General features: G+C 43.2%; 1 protein-coding gene across 2 annotated transcripts; it reads right to left on the bottom strand.

The window, feature by feature from the left end:
* Positions 1 to 24: 24 nt before the first annotated feature.
* Positions 25 to 22,725, bottom strand: LOC113053080 (amyloid-beta A4 protein-like). Of its 2 annotated transcripts, XM_026217745.1 has the most exons (17): positions 22,474 to 22,725; positions 18,370 to 18,537; positions 17,552 to 17,681; positions 17,137 to 17,249; positions 16,585 to 16,775; positions 9,299 to 9,528; positions 8,917 to 9,087; positions 6,177 to 6,310; positions 5,602 to 5,676; positions 5,158 to 5,316; positions 4,854 to 4,982; positions 4,652 to 4,751; positions 3,840 to 4,043; positions 3,633 to 3,686; positions 3,476 to 3,546; positions 3,226 to 3,372; positions 25 to 1,872 (listed from the first exon to the last, which is right to left on the bottom strand). In XM_026217745.1, the coding sequence occupies exons 1-17, from the start codon at positions 22,534 to 22,536 to the stop codon at positions 1,771 to 1,773; spliced, it is 2,241 nt and encodes a 746-aa protein (XP_026073530.1). In that variant the 5' UTR covers positions 22,537 to 22,725; the 3' UTR covers positions 25 to 1,770. The 2 variants fall into 2 exon arrangements, with proteins under 2 accessions (XP_026073530.1, XP_026073531.1); XM_026217746.1 differs by lacking the exon at positions 8,917 to 9,087 and having other exon boundaries at positions 22,474 to 22,724.
* Between the last annotated feature and the right edge of the window lie 123 nt (positions 22,726 to 22,848).

The raw sequence follows: 22,848 nt of genomic DNA, 5'->3' as shown, positions 1-22,848 counted from the left end.
CACCAAACACCACATCACAAGGACTTTATATGTACATTCAAAACTTTATTCATGGATAACAGTGTTGTAGAAAGCTTTTCCCCTTCTGAGCCAATGGTTTGAATAGACAATGAAGGAAAATGTCACAGAAAGAGCTTTCTTTGTTCCCTACTGACCACAGACACTCACCTCAGAGTATCCACTAATCAGCACAACACCAGATTTGAGAGCTAAGGTAATTCTATACAGGAACGTAGCGAGCAGTGTGCACTGTGACATAATTGCACAATGTTTGATTCGGTTAATGGCTGTGTCTCATACAATGTATTTTACAACATTCACAATTTCCTCTCAACGTCATGGCACTTTTAAAATAACTCTTAAGAGATCATTTCGAAAGAACGCATGGCATGAACCCAGTACATTAATATTTACCAGTTCCTTTCCGTCTGCTCTGGCCTGTAAGGTGCCATGAGATACTTCAGTGAAAATAAAAAGGGGGAGAAGGTGAGGTGTTTCTGTCCCAAAATGTGTTCGTGAATATCACAGACACTAGAGGAATACAAAGAGGGCAAAGTGGGAGAAAATTCACATAATCCAAAAATGGTGGCTATTTTTGAAGCAAAATCCCACCAACATTCCATAACTCCCTTCTCTGATCCCGGCCCCATACCAAATCTGGACATGGAAAAAAAACCCTCAATGAAGCAGAAAGGGCCTAGACCCTTAAAAAAAAACAAAAATGCAGAGTGCATGGAACGTTAAGGAACCAAAACATGGGCTAACATTACACTCCATAATACAATACATACATCTTTTTTCCAGCCCCATGCAACCATTTAAGTGTGCGTGGCATGGTCCAAAAGAAATAAAAAGCACACTTAGATTAAAGCATGTCCCTGTGTCGATGTAGCCAAGCAGATTTGTTTTCACTTATTTAAAATGTGATCACAAGAAGACAATAAACTGTACAATCCAGCTAAAATCTCTACATGAGAGAGAGGTCAAAGTCTGCATCTGGATCCAGAAACCATCTCTCTGTTAAAATTGCCATGCACTATATAGATACAGCTAGTTTCTGCCTTTATTCAATACATATTACACACAAAATAAAAACAAACATTCTTTTCTTATTTCTGTAAATGTTTTTTATACCCTTTTTCTGACGTATGGATTTTATATATATATATATATATATTTTTTTTTTTCAGGAAAAAAAAGAAAAAGAAAAACTCTGAATGGAAAATGTAACAATGAGTACATTATTGGGCATCTGCTTGTTTGTGGTTGGAGCCTCATGTAGCCAAACACAGCACTGCATCATCTGAGTGCCCAGGAAAAACGAAGGAAATGCGCAAACAAAAGAGAAGGAGACGTAAGTGCTTAAGGTAGTTCTGGAGGGGTTCAAAAATGGTCAACAGAGAGTAGTGGAGAAGAAAAAAAAAAAACTTGATGGTTCAGAGGATCATGGGTAAGTTAGAAGGAATGCATGTGTAAAGAGAACGCTTCATTCACCACAGTGCTGTGATGGACAGGCATGGGAGCGCACAGATGGACCAATGTACTGACAGATGGCTGGATGGGCAGCAATGACACGTCACTCTTCTGTGCAATCTGAGTGAGCGCTCATTCGATTGGATGGAATGGTCAGGTGATGGAAGCCACTCTCATCTCCATGGTGACAGAGCTGACTGATAGTGTGTATGAGGGATCAGTCTGCAATCTCTGTCCCGATAGAGTGGGGTGATGGTGGTGGGGATGGTTGGTGGTGTGGGGATCTGATGTGGTTCTTTAGTTCTGCATTTGCTCGAAGAACTTGTAGGTGGGGTTCTCATAGCCGTTCTGCTGCATCTTAGTCAGATGACGTTCCTCGGGAGTCACTGCTGCATCCACCTGACACAGAAAAACAGCCTGTCATTAAAAGTGTTTGATCAGACCTAGACTAAGATTCCCAGCAGTATTTATTTATATACTGTTCATATTTATTGTTCTGACCTTTTATTAATTTGACCAATAATTTGGATAGTTTAATACATTTTATGTGCTTTTTTCCCCATTTAGCTTTTCCCCATGTTTTTTATTTCAGGGTTTGATTAAGTAATTTTTTAGTATTAATACTAATATACTAAAAATGCTGCTTAACTGTAATACAGTTTTTCATCAAATAATTCTATTTTATTTCAGCTTCATTTCAATAAATAGATTTATGCCTTTTGAGCGATGACTTTCCATGACCTTTTTTCCAGACCTGCATGATGGTGGATACCCATACAGCAAATAAATATATATTTTCTGGCCAAATATCAAATTTGAAATGTGTTCGAATTTGGAGCTCAATAAAATACATTTCTGAAATTACATTTCCAATCTTAAAGTAGTTTAAAGGCAAATGTGGATGGATTAAACTACTAGAGATTAAAACTAGATTTATTTTTTATTTTTATATATAATTTAATATTGTATATATATTTTTTGAAACAATGTAAACTATGTTGAATTTTATTAACGTAACAAACAACAAATATATATATATATATATATATATATATATATATATATATATATATATATATATATATATTTTTTTTTTTTTTTTTTTTTTCTCAAACATATGAAGTGTACTTTAAATGCTTGAAAAATATATATTTATATATTTTAAATGGGCAAATATATATTGGTAGTAAATATATTTACATTAATATATTAACTGTATATATTACATGATATATTCATTTAAATATATTGATATATTTTTTTATTTTATTTTGGCCATTCTTTGTATTAAAAAAATGTATATATATTTGAGAATGTAGATTATTTTTCCATACGGGTAATGATTTTTAAATGATTTCAAAAAGGCTGCACTTTCTAGTTGAAAAAGTGATTAGTGATTTAGAGCTGGCAGCAGACATTTCTTTTAATGTTTTTAATATAATGTACCAGTAATATTTTTTATTGCTCACAAGACCCCAAGTCTACCAATAATAATAATAATAATAATAATAATAATAAAAACCATTTTAATATACAAGACTTCAAAAGTCTTTTTATTTTAAATGAGCATTTTATCAGGCTCCTATGTATTAGTTCAGTAATTTCACTTTAATGGCAATGAAAATGTTACTACAAATGTCCAATGATATTTTCATAGGAGCCTGCTAAAAACAGATGATTTGAATGAAAAATCTCAAACGGAAAGAGGTTTTTGCATCTGAAGTCTTCATACGTTTATCACATGTGTCTCACCTCAATAACTCCATGGTGAATGGAAGTGTACTGCTTCTTCCTTAACATAACCAGAGTGATCACAATGACAGTAGCGATGACAACTCCTCCCACCATCAGCCCAATGATTGCCCCCTTATTAGAGCCCATGTCTTCTGCAAGGAACATCTGAACCCAAACACATTTATTACTTTGTACAACGTGAAATACTAGATACATATTGTATTTTATCTCTATATTTTTAGCTAAATATTTGTGTAAATTGTTGTACCAGTCTCTTGTCACGAACATCATAACCAGCGTTGTGCCTTTCCTCAATGTCCAGCCGAACCTTTGGGATCTCTACAAACAACCACACATATGAATATAAGAATTAGATATATGATATTTAACAAAGCAATGGCTGAAAATAACATGCACACACTTACCGGGTCTCGTGGGCAGACCCTTATCTGGAATTGGACGGACATCTACGGGTTCAACTGTACAAGACAAAAAAAAGAAGAAGTTGTGCAGTCTCTTCTAAATGTAATGTAAATATAGTGTTTACTATTGGTTACTTAATATCTGTTAATGTATGTTGTCATAAAAATGGACCTTTTAAAAGTTACAGCGTTCAGTGTGCAGATGTTTACCATGGTTGTCAGTGTTGACCTGGTTGAAGCTTTCGGGGTGGATGAAGCCCAGGCCGTCCTGCTCCGGTGGCAGGGTGTCCAGGGCGGTGGTGCTGTCAGGCAGGTCGGGCATCAGGGCGTCGTTCCCATAACTCACCCTCATCTTACTCTGGAGAGACGACAACTGTTGGGTGACTTCAGCCTGATCGCGCTGAATCAGCAATGCTGCAGAAAGAACGGATGAAAGACCTTAATCAGGGCTTTTCAACCTTTCTAATGGCAGACTTGAATACAAGATTAAATATGTCATAACTAATATAATTTCTAAGCATCCACTATACCGTTCAAAATCGTCAGTTAAGTTTTTTTTAAAGAAATATATTAGTTTAGCAAGGAGGCATTCAATTTAAATAAATATATTAGTTTAGCAAGGAGGCATTCAATTTAAATAAATATATTAGTTTAGCAGGGAGGCATTAAATTTATCAAAAATATTAAGCAGTTTTTAACAATAAATAATAATATTTATTGTTAAATCATGTGACACTGAAGACTTATAAAATTTAATTTATTCCTGTGATGGCAGAGCTTAATTTTAAAACTTACTAAAATAGAAAACATTAAACATTATATTTTTTTTCCCCCACAATATCTTACCGACCCCAAACTTTTGAAAAGTAGTGCATTCAGTTATGTGCATATTAGTTTTTTTTATTTCTTATTTTTAAAATTACGTTTCAAATTCTCCCAAGTCAGTGGAACCCAGTTTGAAAACACATTCCCTAAATGATATGTGAATGTATTTAGCGCTAAAAGAAGCGCCTCACACTCACCTACTTGGTCCTGGATTTCATTAGCCACTTGTGGCACCTTGTAGAGGTACCCCAAGGACTGGTTCATGCGTTCTTCAATCACACGCAGATGGGTCATCACCTACAGGCACAAGGGGTCAAAATGAAGTGGGTCAAAGGGTCAAAATGGGGTGTCTACACATTTTTTGTCTTGAAATAGGAAAAAACAGCTTGACAATCGTACAAATGGCCGAATCTGAGAAGCCTTCTTGGGATCCACCTCTCGCACATGCTCAAAGTGTTTGAGAGTGTGCTGCCTGTCCTTCTGCTCCGCTCGTATGTACTTCTTCAACAGACTGAGGACCTGCCGAGGCTGTACAAGACGGGACACAGGACAAATTAGGTTTTTCTTGGTTAACAGTCAGCATAAGTTCAGCAGATGAGAGACATTGTAACAAAAACAAATGATACACATTAGTACTGTAAACACATTTGTGCATCTTATTTCATTTTGTTTGTAGTTCAGGGCTATGGGTGTGTGTGAATACCCGAGGCTGGTCAGACTGCAGGGTGCTCAGGTAGCTTTCCAGAGCCTGACGGCGGCGGTCATTCAGCAGAGCTTCCACTCGTGCCATGTGGGTTTCTACCAGCTGCTGTCTCTCCCCAGCCGCTTCTTTCTCCAACGCCTCCACCTTCTCCTGAAAGCGCTATAGAAATGCGAATAAACACATAACCAGCAGCCATTTAATCCTGAAGAATAAAATACCACAAGCCTTTCAATCCCCTTGAAAATCCACCCTCCACTTTAAAGGGAACAATATGCTGTGCTGCTAAACTGAATGCACTTGAACCGTAACCCTTGCTAAGTGCTTTATATAACAGTAACAATAAGTCGCTGCATTATGTGAACATTAAATGTTGTTTACTCTCCGACGTTCACTGCTTATGATTGATCAGCCAATATATGCCCTTCACAAGTATCAAAGGGTTACCTGAATTATGGTCTTCTTATCAGCACGAGGAAGATTCTTCGCCTGTCTCTCTGCCTCCTCCCATTCTCTCATCACCTGAACCAAGATAAGAGAAATGGAAGGACAGAGTTATCAAATTAATTCTGAAAACTTATGAACAAAAAACATGTTTTGGAGATGTACTATGGTAATACATTATATTACAATATAATAAAATAATGTAAAAAAATGTGTTCCTAACTAAATATTCATTCACTAGTAATACTTTTATAATACTATTTTTTGGAATAGACTTTTTAAACCAAGTAAAATTACAAAAACTCTGAATGTGTATCTTTAATTGTACACTGCCATAGTCAAGCTCCAAATAAATGGTTTATACATTTTAACGAATCACTTCAAACTGTTCGTTTCGCTGAACTGATTCAAAACTCTGATTTAGCTATTTATTTGTGTTGCTCAAATTATTCATATATATTCAAATGTTTTAACGGTATTGCCCAGCCCTATTACTAACACAGTTTGTGTAAGAGAACTTCATCCCACTGCTGTACCTCCACTGTAACTACAATGCATCACTCTACTCAGATTCCCACCTCTGACATTCTCTCTCTGTGTTTGGCCTCCAGGCTCTCCTTTGCCTTCTGGAAGCGGGTGTGCTCGTTCATATCTCCTGGAGCTTCCAGGTAACGATCCACAGCATCAGCAGGGCTCGGGGCCATGGTTGGCACTATAGAAAGTGAGAAGTCTTGTTCAGTGAAAGTAAAAAAACAGATAAATGTGAGCAAGACAGGCAAAGACTCCTGGGAAAGAACAGCTAGTTCAGGTGCAGGTTAAAACTGGTTAGCAGAGACAGAAACATTATGTGAGATTGCTTTTGCCAAAGGTGCACTCAGAAAGTTAAGTTTCATGCTGGAAAATCAGAGTATGGTACATCTGTGTACAGTATATACAGTAACCCCAAAAACTGTTTTGACACTTAATAATATATAAATGTAACGGAATTTAGTAGAAAATATTAAATGTGGCGTATGCAAACAAATGACACTAAACTTTGTTGCAAAACTTAATTTATAATAATGTGCATCAATTAAAGCTGCAGTTGGTAACTTTTGTAAAAATGTATTTTTTACATATTTGTTAAACCTGTCATTATGTCCTGACAGTAGAATATGAGACAGATAATCTGTGAAAAGATCAAGCTCTTCTGACTCCTCCCAGTGGTCCTATTGCCATTTGCAGAAATTCATCCGATCCCGGTAAGAAATAACCAATCAGAGCTGCGGTCCGTAACTTTGTTTGTGTTCAAAGTATACAAAATGTATATAATAAGCGAGTACACCATGAATCCATTTTCCAAACTGTGTTTTTAGCTTGTCCTGAATCACTAGGGTGCACCTATAATAAGTGTTTATATTCAGAATATTTTAGATTGCTTCGGGGATACCGCGGCGGAGTAACCCAGTACCGTTGTGATTCTTCATAGACATAAACAGAGAGAAGTAGTTCCGGCTACAATGTTCTTCCGCAAGACGCAAGCAGTTCTGTTTATTAACCGCTAGAGCGTCAAAAGTTATCGACTGCAGCTTTAATAATGCACAATAAGACCATGGAATTTAAAAGTATTAAAAAAGGGAAAAAAGATTTCAGTTTTAATTTCATAAAGACATGAAGACACGTTCCACTAAGAGTAAAATAATGTCTTAATTTAACTATTTTAAACATAACGGATGTCTTTTTGTAAAATGTTTTGTTTGAAAAGTGGGCCGGTTAATTTCACTCTTTTAAAATAAATGCAAGGTGGCTTGATATTTTGCAATGCAGTGACATATGTAAGTGTAACATAAGCTTGCAAATACTTTTTTTGCCACTGAACATGTTTGGAGCTTGTGTGTGTTTTCTGTAGCAGCTCCTGTGAAGCTGCGGTGACACTTTCTGACAGCGAGCTTGCGGAAACAGCCAGACCAGCTGTGAGGAATATGCCCTGTCAGGATGAGGGCTGCTCTGCTGTCACTGTCCCACAGAGTTCAGCATTGTGCTTAACTGAGCGTAAACCGCCCACTGAACCTCTGCCACTGACTGGTCTGACCAGAAGCCAACTACAGCTCCATCTCTGGCCCACACACAGAGATAACACAAATGGAGAGACAGAATGGGGAAGGTACATTCAGAAACACATTGTTTAGCAGGTTAAGAAATACACTCACTGGCATACAGGTGCTCTCAAATAGACAAGAGCACGAACAAATATTCATGCTATCAAATTTGAAAGTATCTATTTGAAACCTCTGGAGGGTGACACTCAAAAACCACCATAACTACCGTACAGTATGGGGAGCATTTCCATCTAAATATATATATTTTAAGATAACTTGTTTTTGCAAGGATGGAAACAAATAGAAGTTTTTTGTGGGACTAGTCATAAAACAATTCTGAAGTTTTGGATGGCTCACTTTTGGTAACTATGTTTAACTGTTGGTAGCTCATTATTATGCAAGTATATTAATGGGATATAAGTAATAAAGTAATAACAGATTATATAAGTCATCAACATACTCTTTTAGTTTTGAGGAATGTTAATGATACACAAATGTAATGTGATTTTCAACTTCTGCATGTCAAACTTCAGAAAGAAATATTACAAATAAAAGCAAAACAATTTTTATAAATATAAGCTACTCAGTGCATTTATATATATTATCATAAACAACCATTCTCTTTTGCCTATTCTTGTATAATACAGTTACACACTTCACAAAACTAATTTTAACATTAAATAACACACAACACACGTATATATGTATACATATCTATATCTATCTATCTATCTATCTATCTATCTATCTATCTATACACACACACACACACACACACACACACACATATATATTTATTAATTACAGCATCACGCTCAAACAGCTTCCCATTATCTAACACTTATTAAAGTCAGAACAGTATCAAAACTGTAAAACTAACTAGTCTCACACCACTCTATATGCCCTATACCCAGTGTTAAGTAATTTTTGGGATTTGTATAATCACAATAATATTTTTTTATTTACCATGGTGCTGTAGACACAGATGGAGAGTTACAAAGTTAAAGAAAAGTTCCAGTTCTCAGAGTGCTCAGAAAAGACAGCAGGAGGTTGAACTAAAAGAACAAGATGCTCTGCCTATACGGTCACCTCACAGAGACCTGTAATCCATGCGAGCTAAAGCTTCCAGCCATCTGCTGAGCTTGTGAGTTTGGCACGAATGAAGTGAAGAAAGTGAGAAAGAGACGATGTGCTGATTAGTGGAGAGATGGACTTCATCTCAGGAGACATCTGGACTTACACACACTGCTGCTGCAGACAGCCATGCAGTACTCCTCCGACTCAAAGTTATTACGGTTACCACCGCAGCCACCAAACATGAAAGGGGTGCACTGGCCCGTCTGAGGCACAAAATACCAGCGGGATATCTTGGCATGGCATGGCCCCGACCGAGGAGGGGCCCAGCATACCGCTGATGGGGAAGAGACACTCAGTGGATTCGTGTAAGTGTTCATTTGTAACCTTTTGCTCAAGCTCAAGGAACTACACAATGATGGTTCAAACATCATGTCTCGAAATGCCACATGATCTCATTAGTATTCATAGTTGTAGTCATAACTGTATGTTTTTAATGTTTGTTAATGAACCACTGACATGTTTAATGTCAACAGATGAAGTCTCACCTCGCACAACCTCCTCTATAGACTCCGTCGTGGTAGTGGTGGTGGTGGTCATGGCAATGTTTGAGGTCTGCTCACTGGTGTCCTGCTCATCAGTGTCTTCATCGTCTTCATCATCTTCACCGTCACCATCTTCATCGTTGTCCCAGACATCCTCTTCCTCGTTGTTGATATCTTCATCCTCCTCGGTCACTGCAGGCTCAGGTTTGGTCGGGGCCTGTTCTCTCAGTACGCTGTATGAAAAAAAAAAAAAAAAATGTATGAAGATCATGACATACACATTTCTTAGACTACAGCGAAAATATGGGATTCAAAATATAATTTCAATATAATTTTAATATAGAAAATCATATTATTTCTTAGTCATTGATCAAACAAGCAAGTTTGTCATGTGAACGTCTTGGTTACGTATGTAACCCTCGTTCCCTGAAGGAGGGAACGGAGACGTTACGAATGGGGATCTCGCCCGAGAGCCCAATCACCTTCGAGTGGTACAAAACGAGCCAATGGTACACAAAGTACCTTGGTCTGCGGAATTTGCATCGCGAGCTCCGCCCCGCAGAGCGGGTATATAAGGAGCAACGCGAGCAACTCGCATTCAAGTCTTCGCTGAGGAGCCGAGCCAGTGACCCGGCCGTTCAGCGGAACAGCGATGTGGCAAGGGGACGTAACGTCTCCGTTCCCTCCTTCAGGGAACGAGGGTTACATACGTAACCAAGACGTTCCCTTTCAGTCGGTCACGTTCGACGTTACGAATGGGGTCCCTTACAAAACGCCACATGGCTGTCTTCCAGCGACCCGTGTGAGTGATAGCACCCTGTCGTGAGGCCAGCACGAGTGAGGGCCTACAGCTCGCACAGAATACGCTGGGTAGCACATTCCAGCTGGACATATGCTAGCAGGCTGCCTGCCCGTGGGAGGACTTACAGAAGTAGGTATCTACCAAGGTGGTGATACATAAGAACTCTGAGGTACCCAGCCCGCAGGGTGGAATTTTCAACGACAGAGCTGGCAAGGGCTTGCCAAGGGAAAGACACATGCTGCGGAGAGACTTACTGTGGACATACACACGTGGGATTACCCAGAAGGGGAATCACGACACATGGAGGCACCTAGTCCCACACATGGCTGACCAAGGGGCATGTACGCAAGTGTTGGACATCAACAGTGCTGGAGGAACCCAGGGTTCTGACTGAGGAACTCACCTGAGGGGAATAGCGCACGCATCCAGTCCGCGGAGTGGAATGGCGCAGCAAGCGGATTGACACCGAGCAGGTCCTTACTGGCCCGAAGGGGCGAGTATCTGGGAGGACACGGGCTCTACACGGAGATTATAAAATCTTGCGAATGTGTTAGGTGTCGCCCAGCCCGCAGCTCTACAGATGTCTGCTAGCGAGGCGCCATGCGCCAACGCCCAGGAGGAAGCTACGCTCCTAGTTGAGTGAGCTCTCACCCCTAGGGGGCATGGCAGGTCTCGAGCCTGATAAGCCAGGACAATAGCATCCACTATCCAGTGGGATAACCTCTGCTTGGAGACAGCCTTTCCCTTCTGCTGGCCTCCGTAACAGACAAAGAGCTGGTCTGAGGTCCTAAGGCACCGAGTTCTGTCCACGTAGGTGCGGAGCGCACGTACTGGACAGAGCAGCGCCAGGGCTGGGTCTGCCTCCTCCAGGGGCAGCGCTTGCAAGTTCACCACCTGATCCCTAAAAGGAGTGGTGGGAACTTTGGGCACGTACCCAGGCCGGGGTCTCAAGATAACGTGAGAGTTAGCCGGCCCGAATTCCAGGCACGCTTCGTCAACTGAAAATGCCTGCAGGTCCCCGACCCTCTTCACCGAAGCCAAAGCCGTCAGGAGCGCAGTTTTCAAAGATAAAAACTTTAGCTCTACTGAGAGCAAGGGTTCGAAGGGAGCTCTCTGCAGTGCTGATAGAACCACTGCGAGGTCCCAAGAGGGGACTTGCTGAGGGCGAGGCGGATTGAGCCTCCTTGCTCCTCTCAGGAACCTGATGATCAGATCGTGCCTTCCAAGAGACTTACCTTCAACAGGGTCATGGTGAGCCGAAATGGCAGCCACATAGACCTTGAGGGTGGAAGGAGACAGCCTACGTTCCAACCCCTCCTGAAGAAAGGAAAGCACTGACCCAATCGGGCACTTCCAGGGGTCCTCACGCCGTGAAGAACACCAAGTGACGAAGAGGTTCCACTTCAAGGCATAGGCATGTCTGGTGGACATGGCTCTAGCTGAAGTGATGGTAGCTACCACCTGTGGTGGCAAGGTACCTAAACCTTCCGTGACCCGTCCAGAACCCACACATGTAGGTTCCATAGATCGGGACGTGGGTGCCAGAGGGTGCCCCGTCTCTGAGAAAGAAGGTCCCTCCTCAGAGGAATTGGCCAGGGAGGGGCTGTCGCGAGGAGTACAAGTTCGGGGAACCAGGTCCGGCCGGGCCAAAAAGGCGCAACCATGAGGACCTGCTCCTCGTCCTCCCTGATCTTGCACAACGTCTGTGCAAGAAGGCTCACTGGGGGAAACGCATACTTGCGCAGGCCCAGCGGCCAGCTGTGTGCCAGGGCGTCCGTGCCGAGGGTGCCCTCGGTCAGGGAGTAAAACAACTGGCAGTGGGAATTTTCTGGAGAGGCAAACAGGTCTACCTGGGCGTCTCCGAAGTGTTCCCAAATCAGCTGAACCGACTGGGGGTGGAGTCTCCATTCCCCGGGGCGAGACTGCTGTCGTGAGAGCTCGTCGGCTGCACGATTGAGCCTGCCTGGAATGTGAATGGCACGAAGCGACCTCAGATGCTTGTGACTCCACAGGAGGAGATGGCGAGTGAGTTGCGACATGCGGCGGGAGCGTAGACCACCCTGACGGTTGATGTACGCTACGGTCGCAGTGTTGTCCGTACGAACCAGAACGTGCTTGTCCTTCAGCAGGGCCCTGAAGCGGTGCAGAGCAAGACGTACTGCTAGCAACTCGAGGCAATTGACATGCCACTGAAGTCGGGGTCCTGGCCAGGAGCCTGACGCAGCATGCCCATTGCACATGGCACCCCAGCCCGTGGCAGAGGCATCTGTTGACACAACAACATGTCTGGACACCGGTTCTAGGGGCACGCCGGCCCGTAGAAACGAGGGGTCCAACCACGGGGTGAAGTATCGACGGCAGGCCGGAGTGATGGTCACTCGGAGCGTGCCCTGTTGCCATGCCCATCTCGGGACTCGGTCGTGAAGCCAGTGCTGAAGCGGTCTCATATGGAGTAGCCCGAGCGGTATGACTGCCGCCGCGGACGCCATATGCCCCAGGAGCCTCTGAAACAGTTTCAGTGGAACCGCTCTCTTGCCCTCGAATTGTCTCAGGCAACTCAGCAGTGACTGCGCGCGCTCGTTTGTAAGCTGCGCGAACATGGCGACCGAGTCTATTTCCATACCGAGAAAAGAGATCCTCTGCACAGGGGAGAGTTTGCTCTTTTCCCAGTTGACCTGAAGACCCAGTCGGGCGAGGTGTCTGAGCACCAGATCCCTGTGCTCGCACAACCGCTCTCGAGAGTGAGCTAGGATCAGCCAGTCGTCGAGGTAGTTGAGGATACGGACACCCTGTTCCCTGAGAGGAGCCAGGGCCCCCTCCGCAACCTTCGTAAAGACGCGGGGAGAGAGGGCCAACCCGAATGGGAGAACCTTGTACTGATATGCCTGCCCCTCGAAAGCAAACCGAAGAAACGGTCTGTGTCGAGGAAGAATGGAGACATGAAAGTACGCGTCCTTCAGGTCGATCGCTGCAAACCAATCCATCGGACGAATGCATTCGAAAATGCGCTTGGGCGTTAGCATCTTGAACGGGAGTCTGTGTAGAGCTCGGTTCAAGGCACGCAGGTCCAGGATTGGCCGTAACCCACCTGTCTTCTTGGGTACTATGAAGTAAGGGCTGTAAAAGCCGGACTTCATGTCGGCTGGAGGGACCGGCTCTATCGCGCCCTTTGCCAGCAGGGTCGCGACCTCCGCGCGCATGACAGGGGCATCTTTGCCCACCATCGTCGCGTGGACACCCCGAAACCTGGGGGGACGCCGGGCGAACTGAATCGCGTAGCCGAGCCTGAGCGTCCGGATGAGCCAGCGGGAAGGCCTGGGGAGCTCTAGCCAGGCTCCCAGGAACCGAACCAGCGGGGTCAAGGGGACTACAGGCGTACCCACAGTGGGGCAGCGTGGTGGAGCAGACAGCCCCGGCATGGGAGGCATAGCGTCCCTTAGCGGGGGCGGAGTGCGGGCACTCGTCTGACTCCAAGTGGCAAAGAGGGCATGAGAAGGCGAAGCGTTCTTGAGCCGTCTTTGCATGGAAATTGGCAAGGGGAGAGGGGAACGAGAGCGGCGAGGAAGCACGTCGCCAGCTGTCATTCGTGGCCTCTTGGGACCCGGAGGTAGAGGAAACAGCTCTTTTAGTGAAGATATGGGTACCACTGGCCGCAGGGCCAGTGGCGGAACAAAAGGAAAACGAGAACAAAGGATTCTCCCCCGGCCCTCCTCCGGGGGAAGGAGTGGTCCTGCTACCATCTCCTGATGAGCTGACGTCTCCAACTCCAGGTCGCCCGTCTCAGGAACGCCGCTTGGCCTGGCGTTTGGCAGGTTTAGGGGCAGAGACGGGTTGCGCCGCCCTTCTGCGGCCGTCTCCTCGCTGCGGCCGGGGTGAAGGCTGCTGCTGTGGCCGAGCGGGAGTGGAGGAGGCCGCAGGGGGGCGCCCTCGGCGACGAGCAGGCTGAGGTTGCGCCGGCGGCGGGGTGGAAGCAGCAGAGGGCCGCCGGGGCAGGATGTGTCTGAAGGCCTCAGACTGCTTCTGGGCGGCAGAGAACTGCTGGGCAAAGCTCTCTACCGCGTCGCCGAAGAGGCCATCCTGGGAGACCGGGGAGTTGAGGAGCTGAGCCCGATCAGACTCCCTCATGTCTGCCAGGTTCAGCCATAGGTGGCGCTCCTGGACCACCAAAGTGGACATCACCTGACCCAAGGAGCGCGCAGTGACCTTCGTCGCCCGGAGAGCGAGGTCGGTTGCAGTGCGCGCCTCCTGCAGAACCCCTGGGTCAGCACTGCCCTCGTGCAGCTGCCGGAGCAGCTTGGCCTGATAGACCTGCAGAGAGGCCATGGCATGCAGGGCAGAAGCGGCCTGGCCCGCAGCTCTGTAAGCCTTGGCCACAAGCGTGGATGAGAACTTACAGGCTTTGGAGGGCAGCTTGGGACCACCACGCCAAGCGGAGGCGCTCTGTGGACACAGTTGCATCGCAACAGAGCGCTCCACCGGGGGAATCCCAACATACCCCTTGGCCGCCCCGCCATCGAGGGCAGTGAAGGCGGAGGAAGAACCAGAACGGTTTCGGGCAGTTAAAGGTACCCTCCATGAACTAGTTACTTCCTGGTGCACTTCCGGGAAGAAAGGAACCAGAGGGGGGTGCTGGCGATCCGCACGAGCAGCCCCCAGGAACCAATCATCCAGCCTCGAGCGCTCAGGACAGGGCGGAGGATTCCACTCAAGCCCGATGCTCTCCGCTGCCCGGGAAAGCACGGCCGTCAGCTCGGGATCAGACTCGGACAACGCTGGCACTCCCGAGGGAGGCAACGCAGCCGAACCCTCATCTCCCGAGGACTCAAGCCCGCCTTGTGATGCGGCGATCGACATACGGTCCTCTTCGCGAGCCCCGAATGAGATGTCAGGAGCCTGAGAGGGTCCAGCAAACACATCCGGGAACTCAACCGGCTGCGGCGTATGTGAGGGGGGTGTGGCCCGAGGAGGTTCGCTCGTCGGGGAAGCCCACACGGTAACCCTCAGATCACCCTGGCCACCAGCCGAAGTAGCTCTCTTACGAGAAGAAGAGCTAGAACGGGGTGTGGCAGAGGGGACTCTATACCTTTTAAGGTAATCGAGTCTCGATCTCAACGCCGAGATGGTCATGTCCCCGCAATGAGAACATGAGCCATCCACGAACGCAGTCTCAGCGTGCTGGAAGCCCAGACACGTGACACAGCGATCGTGACCGTCACGAGGAGCGATATATCGACCGCACCCAGAAACACACGGGCGAAATGACATCTTTAAAAAGACGCAAATCGGCCCGTAACTCTTTTGTGAGAGAAATTTGTCTCTTTTAGAGGTGTTGAAGCGCTCAGGGGAACGCGGGAGCTGTCGCAGGAAACCCAGACGAACCGCTGAATCGCGCCGTCACACCAACACCAGCTCTTGTTTGTAAACACTCCGGTGATTGCAGCAAGCGATGTGCTCGGCTCCGAAGCGAAAGCTTGAATGCGAGTTGCTCGCGTTGCTCCTTATATACCCGCTCTGCGGGGCGGAGCTCGCGATGCAAATTCCGCAGACCAAGGTACTTTGTGTACCATTGGCTCGTTTTGTACCACTCGAAGGTGATTGGGCTCTCGGGCGAGATCCCCATTCGTAACGTCGAACGTGACCGACTGAAAGGGAACTAGATATTCTTCAATTAAAGCACAAATATCACCGATGGCAAAAATAGTAAGATATATGTATGATTTAGATTTCATTTAATTAGATATATTTATACATTCAATTATAGTCATTATTTTAAGGTCCAGTTCTCATTATTAACTAGGACTTACAGTAGCTGTTAAGTTTAGGCATTGGGTAAGATTAAGCATGTAGAATATGGTCAGGGAAAATATGTGCTTTATAAGTACTAATAAACAGCCAATATGCTAGTAATATGCATACTAATAAGCAACTTATTAATAGTGAGAATTTGTCTCTATCCTTAAGTTTTACTTATATTATTTTATTAATAAAATGGCAAAAAATAATGCTAATACAGATTCACTTACAATACAATAATTCACTTGTATTTCCTCATACATTTTTGGCCACTTTCATATATTGATATAGAAAAGTATTTTCTTGCCTCTTCAAGTGTATTTGGCAAAACATTTTGGTATTTGAAAGCTGAAACTGAATATGTTTTCAGTTTGAAAATATGTAGCACTGTTTCCAACCTAGATTTAGCATACATTTTGCCCCCTGAAATATATGCTTTATGAGATATGCTTTTCATCTTTCCCAAATCAGGCTGGAAAACATCATTTATTTTATACATAGTTACAGTTATATAATAGTTGATAGTTTATTAAAGCAAAGAGGGGACATAGAGAGAGAGAGAGAGAGAGAGAGAGAGAGAGAGAGAGAGAGTGATTTATAAATCTCTTAATATAAGTTGTAACAAAAACGTTGTTTAAAAATAAACATTGTAACTAGTGTCAGTAGTTTTGAAGAGCTACTTGTGTTTGTGTACCTGCTGTCGGTATACTCGGCCTCTGCGCCGCCCCACCACACATCTGAGTTGGCCTCCTCCTGCTCCTCACTGTCTGACTCCTTCTGCTCCTCTACAGGGCAGCACACAAACTCTACACCACGGAAACGGTCGATGCCACACGGTAGCAGCATGCCGTAGTCATGGAGATTCATGGAACGATCACCGCAGGACTGCAGAGGGGCAGCCACAGGGAACAAGCGAAGGAGAACGAAACAGAGAGAGAGGTGTAAGGTGCTGAGTCATCATAGAGCTATAAGTAGAACGCTCTCGTGGGTTAGATAGAGATGAATTATACATCCTATGCAATCATAATCTGCCTACACCATTATTTAACATGCAAACAGAATTGATATATTTGGGTGTTTCTGGTTGACAAAAACAGAAAAAGAAAAATCACAGCATAAATATCTGTTCAGAAGCATTTAAGATGGGGATCCATTAAACTCGGTGGCAGATCTGGATTGTTCTAGTACAACTTTCAGCTTTAAAACTTTGTGAATGTGTAAATGTCTTGTGATTGTGACCTCTGACCTCTTTGGCCACTGTGTGCCAGTGCAGATGACTCTCGCACATGTCCATTCGCTCCTGGTGCAGGAACTTGCACTTATCTGGGACGAGGAGGGCATCACTGACAAACTCCCCAACTAATAAAAAAAACAAAAAACAAAAACAAACATTTGCTCGCCAGATGCTCAGACAGATTTCTGCTGATATGTGCATTGCATGGTAAAAACATCCTGAGCAAATGTTGATACCCTTATTGCATTTTGATGAATCTCATCTTATCTGATGCAGAAGCATGATAAGAAAATCACACAACAACCAAGTTAAAAGCATTAGTTTAATGTCCCACAAATCCAGGTTAATACACCCCAGGAGTGGTGGAGCACTCTGATGTAAGCATCACGTTGAAGGATGGCCTTGTAAACACACATACTGTACGTACCCAGGCAGCGGTAGGGGACCACAATGCGTGTGTGACTGCGGCACTGGCGACGACCCATTTTGCACCAGTTCTGGATGCTGACGGGCTGGTTGGCCTCGACTACGTTAGTGATCTGGAGGTCTGGGTATACCTGTGGGAGTTAAGTCAGGGTATAATTACCAAAAGATGCAGAACAGAAAACAGAAAAGCCATTGGCAAGTCAACACATTTTACTTTCATAATCCGACCTATTTTCAAGTAAAATATATGACGTGAAAAAAAGATCCCTTGATTTCAATCATTGGGAAATCTGAAATCATACAGTTTTCAGTTTTAATATATTATATATGTAATTTATTCATGTCAGAAATCATTATAATATGCTGATTTGGTGCACCACAAAACATTTTTATCAATACTGAAAATATTTTTATTGCTGAAAACTGAAAATAAAAAAATTCAGGATTTTCTGTTTAAAAGAACAGCATTTATTTTATTTATTTTACCTTCTGTAACATTATAAATGTCTTTACAGCCACTTTTGATCAACTTTAATGCACCACTGCTGGAAAAAGTGTTAATTTCTTTAAAAAAAAAAAATCTTACTGTTCCAAACAGCTATCCAAATAAATCATCAGCCAACAACTTAACAGAACTTGACATGCTTATGTAATACTCAGAAGGCCCTTGGCTATTAATTACTGTGACTGCCATTATATAATTGACTATAATTACTAAAGTCATGATACAATAATGTTTTCCAATCTGTGGAAGCTATTGACAAGTAACACTGACACGATAGCAAAACTCATTCTCATATTTCTTTTTTCTCTCATTACCTCTTGGCAGTACTGAAGGATGCCCTCTTTGGTGCTGATGCAGCTCTTGGTGCCAGTTGGATCCGGCTCCCACTTGCCACTCTGGATGTTGATATGCATGTTGAGTTTCCCACAAAACATGGCCACCTGGGGATCCGCCAACAAGCCCACTGAGTCATCCGATGGCACCTGCCAACATAACATGAAGAACCATGATCACATGAGCCTATGATCTTCAGCTGTCTTCATGTGATCAGTTAATCAGCATATCATTGAAATAACCAGCTCTAATTTTTATTGACTGACTGTCCTAATCACGATTTGGACTGAGACAGGATGACAATGTAAAAAGGGAAAAACAACAAATGTGATTGGAAGAACGGGAATTGAGCAAACAGTTCCTGTGATTATGAGCATCTGATGGATGTAGATAACAGCAGGTTTACCCATCTAATTAGAATACTAAATATTACAATGTCCACAAAACATGCTCTGTGAGGACCACTGGGACAGAGGCATCAGTACTGTTTGATTTACCGATCCAAGGATATTACTTTGAATAACACACAAACACATGTTAACAATAGCAATATTGCACCAAATGTTGTCCTAACTAGCCAAACAGTCGACTACACAAACACATATTGAGGTTTGTGAGCTGCTAGCATATACTGTGGCATCAACAAATTATGTGGTGCACTTTGGGATTCTGTTTGAATATAAAGTGCATATGGGTTCTGTAAGGTTTTTGTATGTTTTTGAAAGAATCCTCATATATGTGATCCCAGGCTGAATGTAATTGATCAAAAATATAGGTAAAACTGTCATACTGTGAAATATCATTACAATTTAAAAGAACAGTTTTCTATTAATAATATATTTTGAAATATAAATTTATTTCTGTGATGGCAAAGCTGAATTTCAGCAGCCATTACTCAGCAGCCAGTACTTCAGCGTCACATGATCGATTCAAATATACTGATTTGCTGTTCAGGTAACATTTTGTTTATTAATACCGATATAGTATAATAATTTCTTTAGAGGAAAAGAAATACTAACCCCAGCCTTTTGAATGGTAGGCTATACATTATTTATCTTCATTTCCCGCTTGGAAATATGTATTTGGATTGGTTTTAAATACAATCTAATCTCTTGAAGTGGATGGGAAGATATTTAAAAATAACAAAAAGGAAAAGATAAATTAATGAGAAAGTAGTATGTGTTTGGGTAAAAGAATTTTGAGGTCCTGAAAATTAGTGGAAGACTAAAGAAAACCATATTTGTAATGACAATATAAGTCAGTTCAGAAACTAAGTCATTGCGTAAGAGAGAGAGTATGAGCGAGAGAGAGAGAGAGTGAGTATGAGAGAGAGAGAGAGAGAGAGAGAGAGAGAGAGAGAGAGAGAGAGAGAGAGAATGAATAATGGCTGTCCTCTTTTGTGTCTTTGGCCTGGCCTCGACCCAGTGGGTCACAAAGGTTCCTTACAACCAGACCCACCCAGTCTGTTCAACTGAGCGTGAGGAATTATGGGACTGTTGTGTTTTCCCCCTTTTGTCCTGAGTAACAAACAGTGGAAGTGCTGCTATAGCCAGCTGTCTAAAATATGCCTCGGTTTAATCAAATAGATGGATAGATTAGATAGAGTCTGTCTTGGAGTGTTTTGTTCGTTTTAACCTTTTAACAAATGGTTTGGTGGTTACAGTGCAATAAAACATGCCTCTGCTGTAGGGCAATTAAAAACAGAATACTGTAATTATGCTGGCCGCAGTACAGTAGTCAGCTCTTTAGGAAAACCGTGTTAGACACAAAATGGTCTTAACTACTACAACGAGCTGTAGAATATCAGCTATAGATCAGTTGACATGTACTGTTTAGATTGGATTATTACAATGGTGCTGTCAAATTGTCAATGCATGATGTATGAAATGCTTCAATATTGACACAGCCGCTGAACCATTCCTAAAAGATAATCATCTGCGAATATCAATCTCCCAAATTAGAGTCTCAGCCAGGTTGTCATAGCAGCTCAGGATCCACATTAGTGCATCTATCAAAATGAAATGTGCAGCTTTCAAGAGCCATTCAGCTCTGGCTTAATCTTTAAGGCTGTCAAAATCGATGAGGTTGTTTTTATGTACCACTCAAAGACATCGTTTAAAACTGACCACGATTACATGTTCCACTGACATTTCCCAGTCAAACAAAGGAAGCCCTTTTTCAGATGGAAGCTGGCTGAAAACAGATTTACTAATTATAAGCAGACGAAGCAAGAGAGCTTTCAGGTAAAATGGCTGGTTTATGGTTCTGGTGACCATTTAAAGAGGTGACAACACAAACTTTCAAAGCTTGTTTTGGCACACTACATACAAATGACACCTCTAATGGAAAAAGCTTGAGGGTCTTATTTCTTGCAGCAGTCAGTGTGCAAATTATATAATGTCTTGCAACGGGTGATTTTTTTTAAAAGGACTTTTCAAAAGATATTATAAATCTGATCAAAGATATCTGATCAAAACTAATATTTTAGATGCCTATAACAAGCCTTTTTTTTTTAAACAATTTTGATGACTCCAATTTAATTGAGATGAATTTAGTGAATGTTCAGGAATGCAGTAGCAGATGACCATAGATCGAACACACATGGACTCAAACCCAATACATTTGATTTCATACAGTTGTTGTGATATAATTGTGGAATAAGAATCAATAATAATGTGAAAAACAATGATAGAATCTAGACAATGTTTGGTGATACATACCGATCCAAGCAGACAAAACATGAGCAGTGTCCTGACTAACCTTTTTTTTTTTTGAGAATAAAAATTTTTGGTTGTTAAAAATTATACTTAAAAATGACATTCCTATATTGAAATATTTGTTTGATGTCCCCAAAGCCCTAATTCGTATTTGCACCATGACACTGGTTCCATGTATAGGCTTATATCATATGTTAAGGTACTCTAACAACATCACGTGTAGGCCTATATTATGGAAATGCAGTATATAATAAAATTTCTCTATTAGTGTAAAACTAATTGGGTGTCAATAAAGACTTGAACTTAAAATACATGTACCAAACTTAAAATAATCTGTGCATATGCAATGCATTAACCGCGTCTGTTTGTGGGCGCGAGAATCAGGTTACATGTATCCAGAGCAGATTTTTGCCTTTACGCCGTTTGGATAAAAAAAGGAACCGCCGCAGTTCACTGACGCCATCTTGCTTCTGTCAACTAACATCTTTTCTTACATTCCTTCCAAAATCTCTCCACCGTGAACCAGTCCCACATCATGTACGGATTTGAATAAGCATTCCCACAAAACAAAGCAAATTCACTCATAAACACTCGTGAATATTAAATGCGCAAGGAGTCGCGGAGGAATTTTCTCTGATGCTCAAATGGTTCAGGAGGGCCGCAGGATTGCTGCCACAGCATTTATTCGTCCAAAATGGAGCACTGCAATCTCACAAACCAGCCGTAGGTTTTGTTTCTTTATTCTGTGTGTAAAAATACATCGCAGGTGGTGAGGGACTGCACTCTTTAACACATGTCTCCTTGACAAAGAGCTGTCAGTCACTGTGTTTACATGACTTCACCAGCCGCATCTGCGTGACACGAGTTAATGTTCCTCTGATCCATATTTATTTGCTCTAACACGAAAACATCACGGGTACAGCGAAAGAAAACCGCCATAGCAACATTTTCCACCATGCAATTCTCAATCAGCACGTCCTTCGTATGTGATGTTTTCATATGAAGGTGAGCAGATGACTAACTTACCAAATACTAAAACGGTCAATGCTTTAGCTACTATAAAGATGTCAGACGTCTTTTCCCAATTATATTGCCCGTTATGCCTAATATTTGTGTAAACCGGGCAATCCTGCTGCACCAGTAGCCTCCACCCAGCACCTTTTAAATTTGATTTAAAACACTGAGGGCAAAGAAAACCCATCGCATCAGAAAGAAACATTATCCTGCAGGAATACGACACTGACTGTCCCGCAGCGCTCAAATGTTTGTCTGCATCCGCACTCGCTTTGCGTTTTTCCCCTTCGCTCCCAGACCATCCTTTAAAGCATGGAGCACAACCCTTCTCCATTACACAATCACTGTTCTTACCTCGATGCCGAGCGACAGAGTCGTCAGCATTAAAAGCAGGAACACCGTACGGTCCATACCCATGGCCGTTTTCCCAAACGTAGCACGTCCTGATGGATAAACGTCCTGAGAGGATCAGGGGTTTTCTGTCGTGATTTTTAGCTCCGTGTCCCTCTGTCGTCTGTGCTGATTGTGCTTTGTGAGCAATGAGAATGCGCGACTGCACACAGCTGCTCCAGTGAAAGTCAGCTGACCACACGTCTGGAGACTGTGCAAGAGAGTGTTGTAGACTGGAGGTGGTCAGAGAGCAAACCGCAGAATTTGACCGATACATTGAAACATTTGAGGAAATGAACAGCAAGCAGGGACTAAGCCTTGTAGTTCGATTTGTATTAG

This window comes from Carassius auratus, chromosome 34, assembly GCF_003368295.1.
Source record: "Carassius auratus strain Wakin chromosome 34, ASM336829v1, whole genome shotgun sequence".
Taxonomy (NCBI): domain Eukaryota; kingdom Metazoa; phylum Chordata; class Actinopteri; order Cypriniformes; family Cyprinidae; genus Carassius; species Carassius auratus.
This window is presented reverse-complemented; position numbering and strand designations above follow the sequence as displayed.